The sequence below is a fragment of the Gopherus flavomarginatus genome, chromosome 1 (genome assembly GCF_025201925.1).
Source record: "Gopherus flavomarginatus isolate rGopFla2 chromosome 1, rGopFla2.mat.asm, whole genome shotgun sequence".
Classification (NCBI taxonomy): domain Eukaryota; kingdom Metazoa; phylum Chordata; order Testudines; family Testudinidae; genus Gopherus; species Gopherus flavomarginatus.
In genome coordinates, this window is record NC_066617.1 from 362,093,978 (window position 1) to 362,106,080 (window position 12,103).

Sequence of the window (12,103 nt, forward strand, 5' to 3'; positions counted from 1 at the left end):
CTCCTCTTACAGAGGCAAATCCTATCTTACGCAACAAGCCAGAATAACGAGGCTTGGCACAGGGCTGTCTTGTGGAAGCATGGGATGAAAACATCTCTCCTCGTGCAGCAGGGGGGCATTGGAGCCGCTCCACAAACAGGGCAAACAGGTCAGCATCCTCAGGGCTGCAATGGCAATTTAACACTGTTGCCCATCATTCTATCGGGTGCCAATGGCTAACTGACCTAGCACCCCCCACCCCCCAGGGAGCAGGGAGCCCACATGGAGCTAGGTTCCACCTGGGCACATGGTGTGTAGACTCCCCTGCATGGGGTGCTGCAATCCTGTCCCCTGACCCTGAAGCTGAACTGCATTGCTCCCATAGCCGGCAGGGCCCTTAGAGAGAGAGAGGGGGCCAGGAACAAAACATTTCTCCAACAGTGTTGCAATCACTGAGGGATGAAAGCAACAGAGATTCCTGTGGCACCTTTAAGACTAACAGATGTATTGGAGCATAAGCTTTCGTGGGTGAATACCCACTTTGTCAGACACATCGCAATCACTGAGGGAAGAAAGACACTTCTTAAAAGAAGCATCATCTCTTTTATGTGCAGACAAACACTGGATCCAAAGGAGCTGTTACAAAAACAGTAAAATCTCCACAGGGAGGTTTATTAGGTCTGCCCTGCTTCAGAAGTAAGCTCCTCTGTCATGGACAGATGAAAACAGGGTTGGGCTCAATTTTACTAGAATCCCATGAGAACAGCACCTACTCTGCATCTCCCCTCCTCCCCAAAGCGATTTTTACACCCTCTGGGGATTCCCCAACCACCCAGGTAAGTCAGCTTTCTGCCTCCTTTGTCCCACCAGAACGACAAAGCAGGAAAAATGGGGTCATATTCTAGGACAGAAGTGGCCCATGTGTGTCTGGCATGCTGTGTTTGACGAGTTCAACCACGTGTCTTGTGGTTATCCCCATCTTTCAGACAGAGGCGTGGCCCACAAAGACTTGTCCCAGCATGCAATGCACCATCATTTAAGCAAAAGCTATTTGGCTCACCTGGAACATTACATGCAGAGACTGGCAGTCTCCAAGGGATGCACTTGACATGACTGACAATGGCGGCTGCAGCCTTTTGTGCTTAATGAAAATTCAGTGCAGCCCTCAAGGCTTCTGTGAAGCTACGAAGAACCCAGCCTTTGGAGGGCAAAGTCTGGGTGATCCAGGGTGGATTTCACCATAGCCTCACCGGGGAAATAGCCCTTTGTAGAAAGTGCACCGCTTATCAATTCAGCATAGGATCCACTAATTTTAGATCAGTGATGCTGACACAATAAATCATTTTAATCTCCTGTCCATTTAAAAAAAGCAGACACACTCTGGCTTTGTCCAATTCTGCTCTTTACAAGGCTAATTAGCTGCAACCTTGGAGGTTCAGAAATACATTTTACTGAAAGTGGTGTCACATTACATTTCAACACAAGGAACACATGGTTAATTTGCTATTTATAATAAATGCTGTGGAAGAAGAGCAAGAACTGACAGGGATTTGAAGGGGATTTCAATGCAAACAGTCCCCTCTGTGAGCAAGAGTCAGGCTGGCTGTAACCCTAATAACGCAAGATTCGTAGAAGCGAGGATTGTGTGAGGCAAGTGGGAAAGAACTGTGTGAGAAGGTGTTGCAATCTTGTGTCAGGTAAGTATGGAATGTAGACTATAATTTAAATAGAGATGAGAAAAATAAGGTATCAGGATGATCAATGTATAAATAAGATGCAGCTGTTGCTCATTATTGTACGTAACAAAGGCACAAATGCTTGCTGTAATTGTTTACTTGTAGAGAGACCTGTTTAGCTCTCTCCCTCCGCGAAATTGCCAGGGATACTAAAGTATCTGACTTGCTGCTCCCAACCTGAGAATGAGAACTCTGTTTTTCTCTGACAATTTGGGCGCTCATCTGGGATCTGAACCCGGGACCCTCTCCGACAATGCCAATCCTTTGTCCTATGAGCCATTCACATGTGTTCCAGAGTTAAAAAGTTGTTGGGCTGGTGGATAATGAACTAAAGAGATTTTTCAAAGAAGCAACATTTTTTGTAGACAAATATGAAGAAGAAACATTTACACTTTCCTGGGAGAGTGGGAGAAAGCAGGACTGTATCAGCTTAGTTTCCACCTGGGTACTATCAACAATGGCAGGCAGACTGGCTTTTCTAAGTTCTGCTCCTGTTCACCATATATAAATTCTTGACCTTAAACTACTTCAGTGTTGCCAACTAGTCTCACGAGACTTGGCATTTTTTCTTAAATGCCTAGCTCCTGGCATCACATGACAATCTCAGCTTTCCTTTTTTTAAAAAAGTCAGTTTCCATCCCTTGTGGTTGCAGTGAAAAGCTGGCAAACGTGCCCTTTAAAGGCTCAAACACCAGAGGGGAAATAAAAAAGTCCCACCTATTCTTCTAAAAATCATCCTGGGTTTGGGGGCTCTGACTCGCATTTTTGAACGTTTGAAGTTGGCCACACTGAAGGCTGGAAATTTATCATATGGAGAGAAATGACACTTGCCTAAGAAAAACATTCTCAACCAACACTGGAGGCATGGATTCCAATGCCTGCTTTTCTCTCTTCAAAGAAGTATGCTGAGAGTTCAGTCATTTCAGTTGAAAGGCTGGACTCGGATGCATATTGCAGTGGATGCTCTACCCCCGCCTCTTCTCAAATTTCACTTTGATAGCAGTGCCCCTGCTGAGCACAAGATCCTGCCCACCCCCTCACTTGCCATACGAATTCTTCTGTAAAAATGCTCTTTGCCTAATAGTGCATAACAGCAGTGTAAAAAAAAACAACAAAGTTCTGAGATATAGAGAGAACTATTGAAAACAGCCAGGACAGAGGAAATTATTGGATTCCTGTAATTCTATGTTGATTTTCTCCCTTTAGAGTTAAAGGGTTACACAGACACTTAAAATGAAGGTCATGTGTGTGAAGTTTGACTGAATCATTTGTACTTAATGGTAAATTAGTGGGGGAATTCAAGAAAGCCTTGCAGCTGTGCTTTAAGTTCTTTCAGGCAGATTAATAAGTCTCTATGCGCTCCAGCCTTTCACCTCAGTACAAACCTGACTTAGATCACAAATGAGTTTGAGAGTCTTAATATCGTCCATGGAAATGTGTTCATCTCACAAAACCACCACAAAGGTCTGCATCACACTTAGTCTATGCTGAGGTGTAGCTAAGGACTAGAATAAAGAGGAGTGCTTGCAGGTCAGAATGACAGACAGAACTGTGCAGGGATTTGAAAAATTTGATGAGCAAGGAGGTACTGCAGATGAGGACCGAGGTGCAGCGGAAGAGGTGTATGTGAAAAGACTGCCCCAGTGCTTGCCTGCAGTGTCTGACTCTCACTCTCACTCTCAAAATGCCTCTCATTTTTGTGAACATTAGAAATCATATTTATAAAGCCTATGCAACATCAAAAATAGATAATCTAACACAGAAGACTGAGGAGCTGCAGCACAGTTTGAAAACAGCAGAGTGGAAAAGTAGAGCTTCTTAAAAAGTGATTACACATCAAAAAATTCTGACAGTGAAAATTTAATCTGCCGCCGTTCACAACAGCAATTAAAGGACAAGATTTCAGTTCCATTAATATTCCATCTTATCCTCACAACCTTAAAACAGCTTGTAGATAATAGCACACTTTATGGGACTAGCAAACAGCCTCTAAATGCTTTCGGATGCCTGTAATTTGGAACAAACATGTTAATAAATGGCAGAATATCCATGATCTTTTCTCTGACCTACAGAAATGTACATATGTGGGAGTAAAAACTTCTTAAAGCTAAGATGGAAGCATGGAAAGGGAATACACAGGTATGATTTGTAAATGACAGAGTAATCCTCATTCATTCTTTCCCTGCTAATGTGCCATAGCTCTGGCTGGGAGGGACTATTTCTAGGGATGAAGGGGGAGTTTCAAGCTATGCCTACACTTAAAATGCTACAGCAGTACACCTGCAGCAGTGCTGCTGGAGCATTTCAGTGTAGACACATACTACAGTGATGGGAGGGGTTCTCCTGTCAGCATAGTTAATCCACCTCCCCCAGAGGTGGTAGCTAGGGGCTTGTCTACAACTGAAATGCTACAGTGGCATAGCTGCACCCCTTCCATGTAGATACTACCTATGCCGATGGGAGAACCCTCTTGTTGGCAGAGGTAATCCACTTCCCCGAGAGGCGGTAGATCGACTGAAGGATTCTTCCATTGACCTAGTGCTGTCTACACCAGAGGTTAGGTTGGTCTAACAACACTATTCAGGGGGTTGGATTTTTCACACCCTGGGTCAACCTAACCTTTTAATGTAGACTAGGCCTAGACCGATGGAAGAATTCTTCCATTGAACGGGCACCGTCTACACTGGGTGTTGGGTTGGTTTAACTAAGTCTCTCAGGGGTGTGGATTTTTCACAGCCTGAAGAGAAGGAGCCATGCCGATGTAACTTTTCAGGGTAGATCAGTCCTCAGTCATCAGGGCCCATTCAATTCTCAGCGCTGGTCTACACTACAAACATATGTCCGTATAATCACCCCCCTGAGTGACATAGTTATACTGATCTAAACCCCCATGGAGAGAGCGCTATGTGAATGGGAGAGCTTCCCTTGTTGACATAGCTACCCCTTTCAAGGAGGTGGAGTACCTCTGCCAACAGGAGAAGCTCTCTTGTCAGTGTAGGTAGCATCTTCACTAAAAGCTACAGCAGTGCAGCTGTGCCATTGCAGCGCTGTGAGTGTAGACAGGCCCTCAGTCTCTGCTGAGACTATCAATAAAGGTGCTAATTGTGACACTCTGAGCTCAGGTCTACACTACAGACCTGCACTGGTATAACTACATTGCTCAGGTAGAGACGACTTGTGCCTGCTGATACTGCGGGGGTGGGGGGAGAATGTAAATGGGGGGCACAGGTCTGCCCCATCTCGCTGGGCCAGGGCAGCCAATCCTGCTGGCTCCTGGGGGGCTGGGGCCACAGAATTGGGGAGCTCATGCCTCTGGGCTGGACCTGACGCCGGGGGACTCACAGCACCACAATGTCTCCCAGAGATCCCACGCCCTCATGGACACCTCAGCAGGAGGACGAGTGTGGACACCGCCCCAAACTCGGGCTGAGCAGAGGCCAGGGAACTTGCTCCTGGCGCCTTTTCCAGCGACCCCCGCATCCTGAGCCTGGCCTGGGGCCACTGCACTCTCCCCACCAGGGTTACCTGTGGGCGGAGGGCTCTGTTCTTCTTCTGCTGGACCTCCCCCTCCAACATGTTTTCGGCTTGTTCGGCCCCTGTCCCTGGCAGCTGGGCCTGGGCAGGATGGACCCTGTTCTCACACAAGCTGAAGGTGGTTGCTCAGGGTAACTGCCTCTGTGCCTGCGAAAGGGGAGGTGGTGGTGGCCCGCCCGCCCAGGCCCAACTGCAGGGGACAGGGGCAGCGTGAGCTGGAACCCCACCCCACCATCACATTTCTGGCTCACTTGGTCCCACTTCCTGGCAGCCAGGCCCGGGTTGGGAGCGGAGGGGGCGGGCCACCGCCCCCTCAGCCAGGCTCTCTTTCAGGCAGCTGCTGCACTGCACAGAGGCAGCAACCCAAAGCGACCACCCTAGGGTTGCCAACTTGGTACTATTTTAAAAACGGGCACTCAAGCAGGAGTGCTGGAACCTCCCCTGCTCCACCTCTTCCCCTGAAGGCCCACCACCTCCCCACTCCTCTTCCCCCTCCCCATTGTCACTCACTGCTTTTCCCCTCCCACCCCTTCTGCCCAAGTCAGGAGGGATTTGCCTGCAGAGTCAGGGCTGGGAGCTGCAGCCGCCTGATGCAGGTAGGAGGCGGCCCCGGCTGGATAGGTGATGACCCAGAGCCTCCCTTGCCCACAGTAACTGAATTTTGGGTGTGCAGTCAGTAGATCTGACCGGACATTGCCATATCCCCTTTTTGACTGGACTTTCCAGTCAAAAACGGGCACCTGGGCACCTTAGGTCATCCTCACCTAGTATGAGAAGTGGCTCCGTCCTGCCCCCTCCACTCCCTGCCCAGGCCCGGCTGCCAGGGACAGGGGCCGAGCAAGCCAGAAACACGTCGGGTGGGAGGTGCAGCAGGAGGAGGAGAGCTCAGCTCTCACAAAAATCTGGGGATGCACATGACCCCATGTCTCCCCACACACGTTGCCTCTGCGCTCATGTGTGAAAAATCCACATCCCTGAGTGACGTCGTTGTACCAACCTAATCCCCAGTGTAGACAATTCTACGTTGATGGGTGAGCTTCTCCCGTCCACATAGCTGCTGCCTCTTATGGAGGTGGATTAAGAAGACAGCTCTCTCCTGTCGGCGTAGAGCATCTTCATTAAAGAGCTACAACAGCACAGTGGAGATTTTAAGTGTAGACGTGCCCTGAGTAAGTTTCCCAGACCTGAAGAAGAACTCTGTGTAAGCTAGAAAGCTTGTCTCTCTCATCAACAGAAGCTCTCCAATAAAAGATATACCCTCACCCATGTCTCTCTAATATCCTGGGATCGACACAGCTACAACACTGCTTATACTATTCTAATTGTGGGGTGTTACTTACCCACTAGGAAGTGGACTGAAACAACCCATTCATTTCACACAGACAATCTAACAGCCTAAAGGAAGAACCTCCTGTGTTTCCACAGCTAATGCCCTCCAGCTTAAAAGTGCCAAGAGCCAGCAGTGCTGGCTTTTAAAATAAAGTGGGCCACTTTCCATCTAGCTAATTATCAGAGGGGAGCTGTGCTAGTCTGGATCTGTAAATGCAGCAAAGAATCCTGTGGCACCTTATAGACTAACAGACATCTAGCTAATGTTTTAGTTCTGCATCTAGCATCACAATTAAGAATCATAGACATTGACCCATCAAATGCTGCCAGGTCACGGTTAGCCTAGCAATGGGAACTAAACTAAAACAGGGGAAGTGAGATTGAAAAAAGCTTTAAAGTAATATTACTAAATGTGTAATAATTTAACAATTTAAAAGCCCTGTTAAAGCAACAACCTTTCCATTCACCTCCACATTTACCATGTCAGTGGAAGGGGCAGGAACTGCTATTTTAAAGGCTGGTAGAATTATTTATGTACACAGCAAATCCATTTACAAACTTTTTACTCAACACCACCATTCTCCTCCACAATAGCATTCTCACTGCTTTTGGCCTAGATTCTTTTAATCAGTTTAACAAAGACCTGCTAGATTGTGATTAGTTGGCATCAGATCTCATTCCTGATTACATTTTTATGTGGATTTAGAGTAAGTGGAAATACTAAGTGGTGCATGTTTTTACTACTATGATCTGCAATCACTCAAACCTGCCAGAATTTCAGGATTCCTGATTCACTGATAATTTAGCTGTTACTTCAAAACAAAAAATAGATGACAGTACTCTAGACAGATGTAATCTAAATCTGGTGTATTTATTAACTGGAAAAAATTTAAACAGAACAATTTTCACTGGTTTGTGGATTAAAATCTTCTTTAATCAAATTTTAATGATGCAAGATATGTGAGAGTTTTAGAAACAGTGTTTAGAACAGTGTTAATTTTAAAGCCTAATTGTGATCATTTTACCAGGGTCAGCAAGTGAAGTTCCTCCTTGGGGGAGGCTAGCCCCCTGCCCTGCCTCTTCCGGCCAAGGCCACACCCCTGCTCACTGCTCTCAACCCCTCATGGCCCCAGTCGGGTTGGAGGAGAGGGGGCTGAGAACTTGGTCCGGGCCATGGGGGCTGAAGGGGAGCTGAGAGCTCAGTCCTGGCCTGGGTCCAACTCTCAGCCAGGACTGCAGCAGAGACCTTGACTGGAGCTCTGAGCTTGGAGCCATTCCCCAGTTCCACCCTTTCCCCCAGCAGCTCTATCCCCATTCCGCCCACAGCCCCGTCCCTATTCCGCCCCTTCCTCTGCGGCCCCGACCCCTGCTCACTCCTGCCCCCGCACCATTGTGGCCCTGAGATCAGAAAAGCTCTGTGCCCCTGCTGCAGCCCTGGGGTTGTGGTGAGGGAGATTTTTGGGCCCCATATCCAGCACTGCCCCCCCTCCCCGCCCGGGCAGCCTCCATTACACCACCTATGGATTTAGCTATTAATACCCTCTTGGGATGAATGAGGAAGTTTATCTATCCTTTAGTGTGTTTGGCTGTAGGTTGAGACTTTCAAAGAAGAGCTCAGTGTAAACAAAGCAGCTGTTCTCTAGCACCAACAGAAGTTGGTCCAATAAAAGGTATTACTCTCTCTCATATCCATATCTAGAACACTGCTAAAAACAGTACAGGCCACTTAGTCATTCATCTTCCATTACGATTAGTGGAAGATGTGTGGTTAAATCCCCTCTACCCTGTAAATCTCAACATTGTAGATTCTGCAGTACTGCAGTGCACTGAATAGCAGACACATTTTTTTCATATGAACTTTTAGACTGATAGAAAAAAATTCTAAATAGGCAGAAATTTCCATCTCTGAGAATTTCTGTTGCTCCTACCTAAATAATATTTCACAGACAGATGTTGGGTTATCACCAAACAGAAAAACCAGATGTATTCATCTTAGGCTGTCCTTCTGTATCAGTACAGAGCTGTGCAGCCACTTCAGAGGTACGGCACCATTTTGGGGCAGAGCAGTGACTTTTGGGGGCTGATTGTGGACCACGCATGGCTTGCATTTAAAATGGCAATTGTCGCATGAGCTTTTAGTATGCACAGTAAAACTTTAAAATTGCCTAGTTAATTAAAGGATTTGCACTGGAACAAAGGTACCCTTGTGACTATATACATACATTGACCGTAGTTGAAGTGTGTAGTGGAAAACTGTTGCCCTGCAAGTTGAAACAAAACAAAACAGGAAACTTATCAACAGAAGGATACATAGCCATCGGTTGGGGTATTGTGATAACTGGGGCTTAGGGAGCCTAACAGCGGGAAAGTGGATGGGAAAGTCCTACTGAGAGTTTCACTTGAATCCCTGGAAAATCATCTTTATTTTAGGATTACCAACTTCTGTTGCCTTCTTGAATGAAAGATGAAGTGACCCTCTCTTCTCCTGGATTCTGCTCTACACAAACTATTTTGCTTAATTATTGTGTGTACATGCATGTGTTCTGTTGCTTATTACCAAAGGAGAATTCATTATTTGACCAGAGAGAGTCCAAGTACAGTAATCTGGCCAAACCTACTGTACTAAATAGATTTCTGCACATTAAAGAGGAGGGGCATCATACACTAAAATATTAATATAGATCTGAAAATGATTTACATTTTTCTCAGTGATCAAGGATACAGGTAAAACAGAGGCTTCCCTATTCAACCCCATATATCTCTTTTTCATTAACACAAGTAGGTGCAAATATTTTCCTCCTTGGCATATTTTTTATGGAGACAAATTTATTTGGGGCAGCGATATTTAGCTTGTCTTCAGGACAAGAAGGTATTCAGAGATTAGTAGGATTTAAGTCCAGAAGGGACCATTATGATCACCTTAATGTGACCTTCTGCTATAGAATTTCAGCCAATAATTCCTGCAGTGGAAGGGAATTGTTCTTCCCAACTACGTAAGTAAATGCTATTGAGCCCAGTATTATTATTAATCATGTAGTTCTTTTGGCACCCAATATCCAAAGCAGTCTTAACAGACATAGAGTTAACCAACACATTGCCAGCAGACCAAATGTCCCACATAAACCCCCAAGCCACTGGAGAGAGAGGGAGGGAGGAGTTAAACAGAAGCAAAATAACAAAGCAAAACCCCAGAAGAAAAGATTTATTTACTGAATGCTGCAGATGAAGCTTGGTAAGTTCTGTTCTCAGTCCCAGTGTCCACTGGGAGGTGAAAGGTACCCTCTGTGGCACAAGAGGAGGATGTCTGTGGCCAGGCCTGCTTCATCAGAAGTGTAGCTTGAGTGAAGACAGAAGAAAAGGTGTTATACAGGAACAAACAGCGGGACGTCAATTACAGTGACAACACAGTATCCGTTTTTTGATGGTGAAATTAAAACTGTCATTTTTTTAAAGGAAAAAACATCTAGGAATTTCATATCATGATTTGTCATGTTTTCTGAGGCTGAAGGGTATGGAAAACCAGAAAATTACCTGTCAAGGATTGGTGGAATCTTAAAGAGAGAGCATGAGCGCAGTTGGGCGGTGGGGGGCAGGCATGGACTTTGCCAGCCCCATCCTCACACACAGCTTCATTGGCCTGACTGAGCTGCCCACTCACCCAAATGTAGAAGTCAAACTATGCCTATGGGTGAGAGTCCTACTCAGATCTACACTATTAGGCATATGGTTTGCAGGGATAGTTTTGAGAATGCTTGAACGGTCTCAGGGATTTTCAAGGCAGCATCAATAGGCTAAGGCTGTATATATACACTATATCATAGTCTCCAGCCTTCCTGTCCTTTTTGAGCAATGCTGACAATATGCACTTAGAAAGCAACAGACTCCAGTTCTCAAGAAGAGGTGTGGGAGGGAATGTGAACTCATATGAGAGGACTGCCAGGGCTGATGAGACGGCCGGTCTGTGGTTAAAAGATAGGTTGGGAGTCCGTAGAGCTAAGTTTTATGGCTGGCATTGGCACTACTTCCTGCATGACATCAGACTAGTCACAACTGCTTCGTGCCTCAGTTTCCTCATCTGTAAAATGGAAATGTTAATACTCGCCTACCTCACAGCTAGGCTGGAAGGTTTTGATTCCAAGTGTTAGCAAGACACTCCTATGGCAGGTGCTATAGAGTACAAGGTAGAATTAATTGTGCCTATCAGGAGATAGAAGGGATTGGCAGTTCCTCAGTACCCTGTGTAGACTGGCTTTGGCTGTAGAACATATTATGCCCTTTGGAAACACTGGTCAGTAGAAACAATCACTTTTGGCAGATCACCTTGTAACTTGGAAGGTGATCATCACTGTCCGGAGAAAGTCAAAGTCAGAAGAGCTGCAAAACCTCCAAAACAGACCAAAGCTTGAGGCACTGCATGATTTGGAAGGGGTGATGATGTTTGGTTAATATGGCTGTCTTGAAGCTCTTGAATGGAAACCCCCTAAGGTTGCCTGCCATGACTGATATACCTCTAACAAAATGAGCTTTTATATGACCTTCAAGTAACAGACTCCAAAAACACTGAGAAAAAATTACAAATCCACTTAGACATGGTTCTTAGACACCAGAGAACTAACAGTTGTGTCTCTGAATAATAAGAAACAAACAGTTGGATTGACTTTGACTTTCAAGAGTGGCATTACTACTCCAGACAGAGCTCCTGAATGCTATTCAGATCTAGTCCATGGAGCATGGCCTTACTGGGAGTTGTATGAAAGGCAGGGAAAATACTGGCAAGACATGGACAGCTTATCATGTCAATACAAGCATTATTAAATTGAACTGAAAATTGACAGACAAAAATTCAGAACACTTTGGAACGAATTTCCATGTTCATTTTTTTCATGTGTTTGTATCTACTTAGGTCACAAAGCCTTTGTTCTTACTTGAAAAGGACATTAGAAAACATGCAAAGCAAGCTGACGAGGACTACCATTGACTTTGATCTTAAAGAACCTTTCGTACTGCAATCAAGTGCATGGTCAGCATGTGTCTAACTGTGACAAAACAGCAGTCACTAAACCAGGGGCTTTCTGGCAGCACATCAAGAACAGCGAGGTTAGCTCACCAATAGGAGAGCTCTGCTGCAAGCTGAGCTCTGCAGTAGGCACATGCTGTACGCTGAGCTTGTTATTCAAAGATTTAGCTGGTCTCCTTTTTCTCCGACAGTATGGAGCCCCCACAATTTTTTGTTGCATATTAGTATTAAACTCTGGTACCTACTGTCCAACACTCACCAGTCCGGGCCCAGGGTGGATTTGGGTACCATAGGATTCATGGGTAGCCAGTTAAATCGGGCATTTTGGCTGGCATTTTCAAAGGGGCCTGAGGGACTGCCCAATCCCAGCTTAACTCCTTTAGGCCCTTTGAAAATACCAACCCTTGCTCCCATCTCATATTCTAGTAGAGGGTTGGTCAGCACTGAACTTGCTGCTCACTGACCCTACAAGCTGAGGTTTCTGTCCTCATAAAAGAAATTAGTTACA

General features: G+C 45.8%; 1 protein-coding gene across 9 annotated transcripts in view; it reads right to left on the reverse strand.

Annotated features, from left to right (window-relative positions):
- FAM168A (family with sequence similarity 168 member A) overlaps nucleotides 1-12,103 on the reverse strand; it is a 402,338-nt gene that overhangs the window by 23,672 nt on the left and 366,563 nt on the right. For 6 of the 9 annotated variants that reach the window (XM_050930968.1, XM_050930998.1, XM_050930991.1 and 3 more), the window contains 2 exons: nucleotides 9,789-9,914; nucleotides 8,801-8,839 (listed from right to left, as the gene is read on the reverse strand). In XM_050930968.1, coding sequence (XP_050786925.1) covers nucleotides 8,801-8,839; nucleotides 9,789-9,914 — 165 coding nt within the window. The remainder of the gene's footprint in view (nucleotides 1-8,800; nucleotides 8,840-9,788; nucleotides 9,915-12,103) is intronic. The other 3 variants (XM_050931022.1, XM_050931013.1, XM_050930980.1) reach the window with 1 other exon arrangement.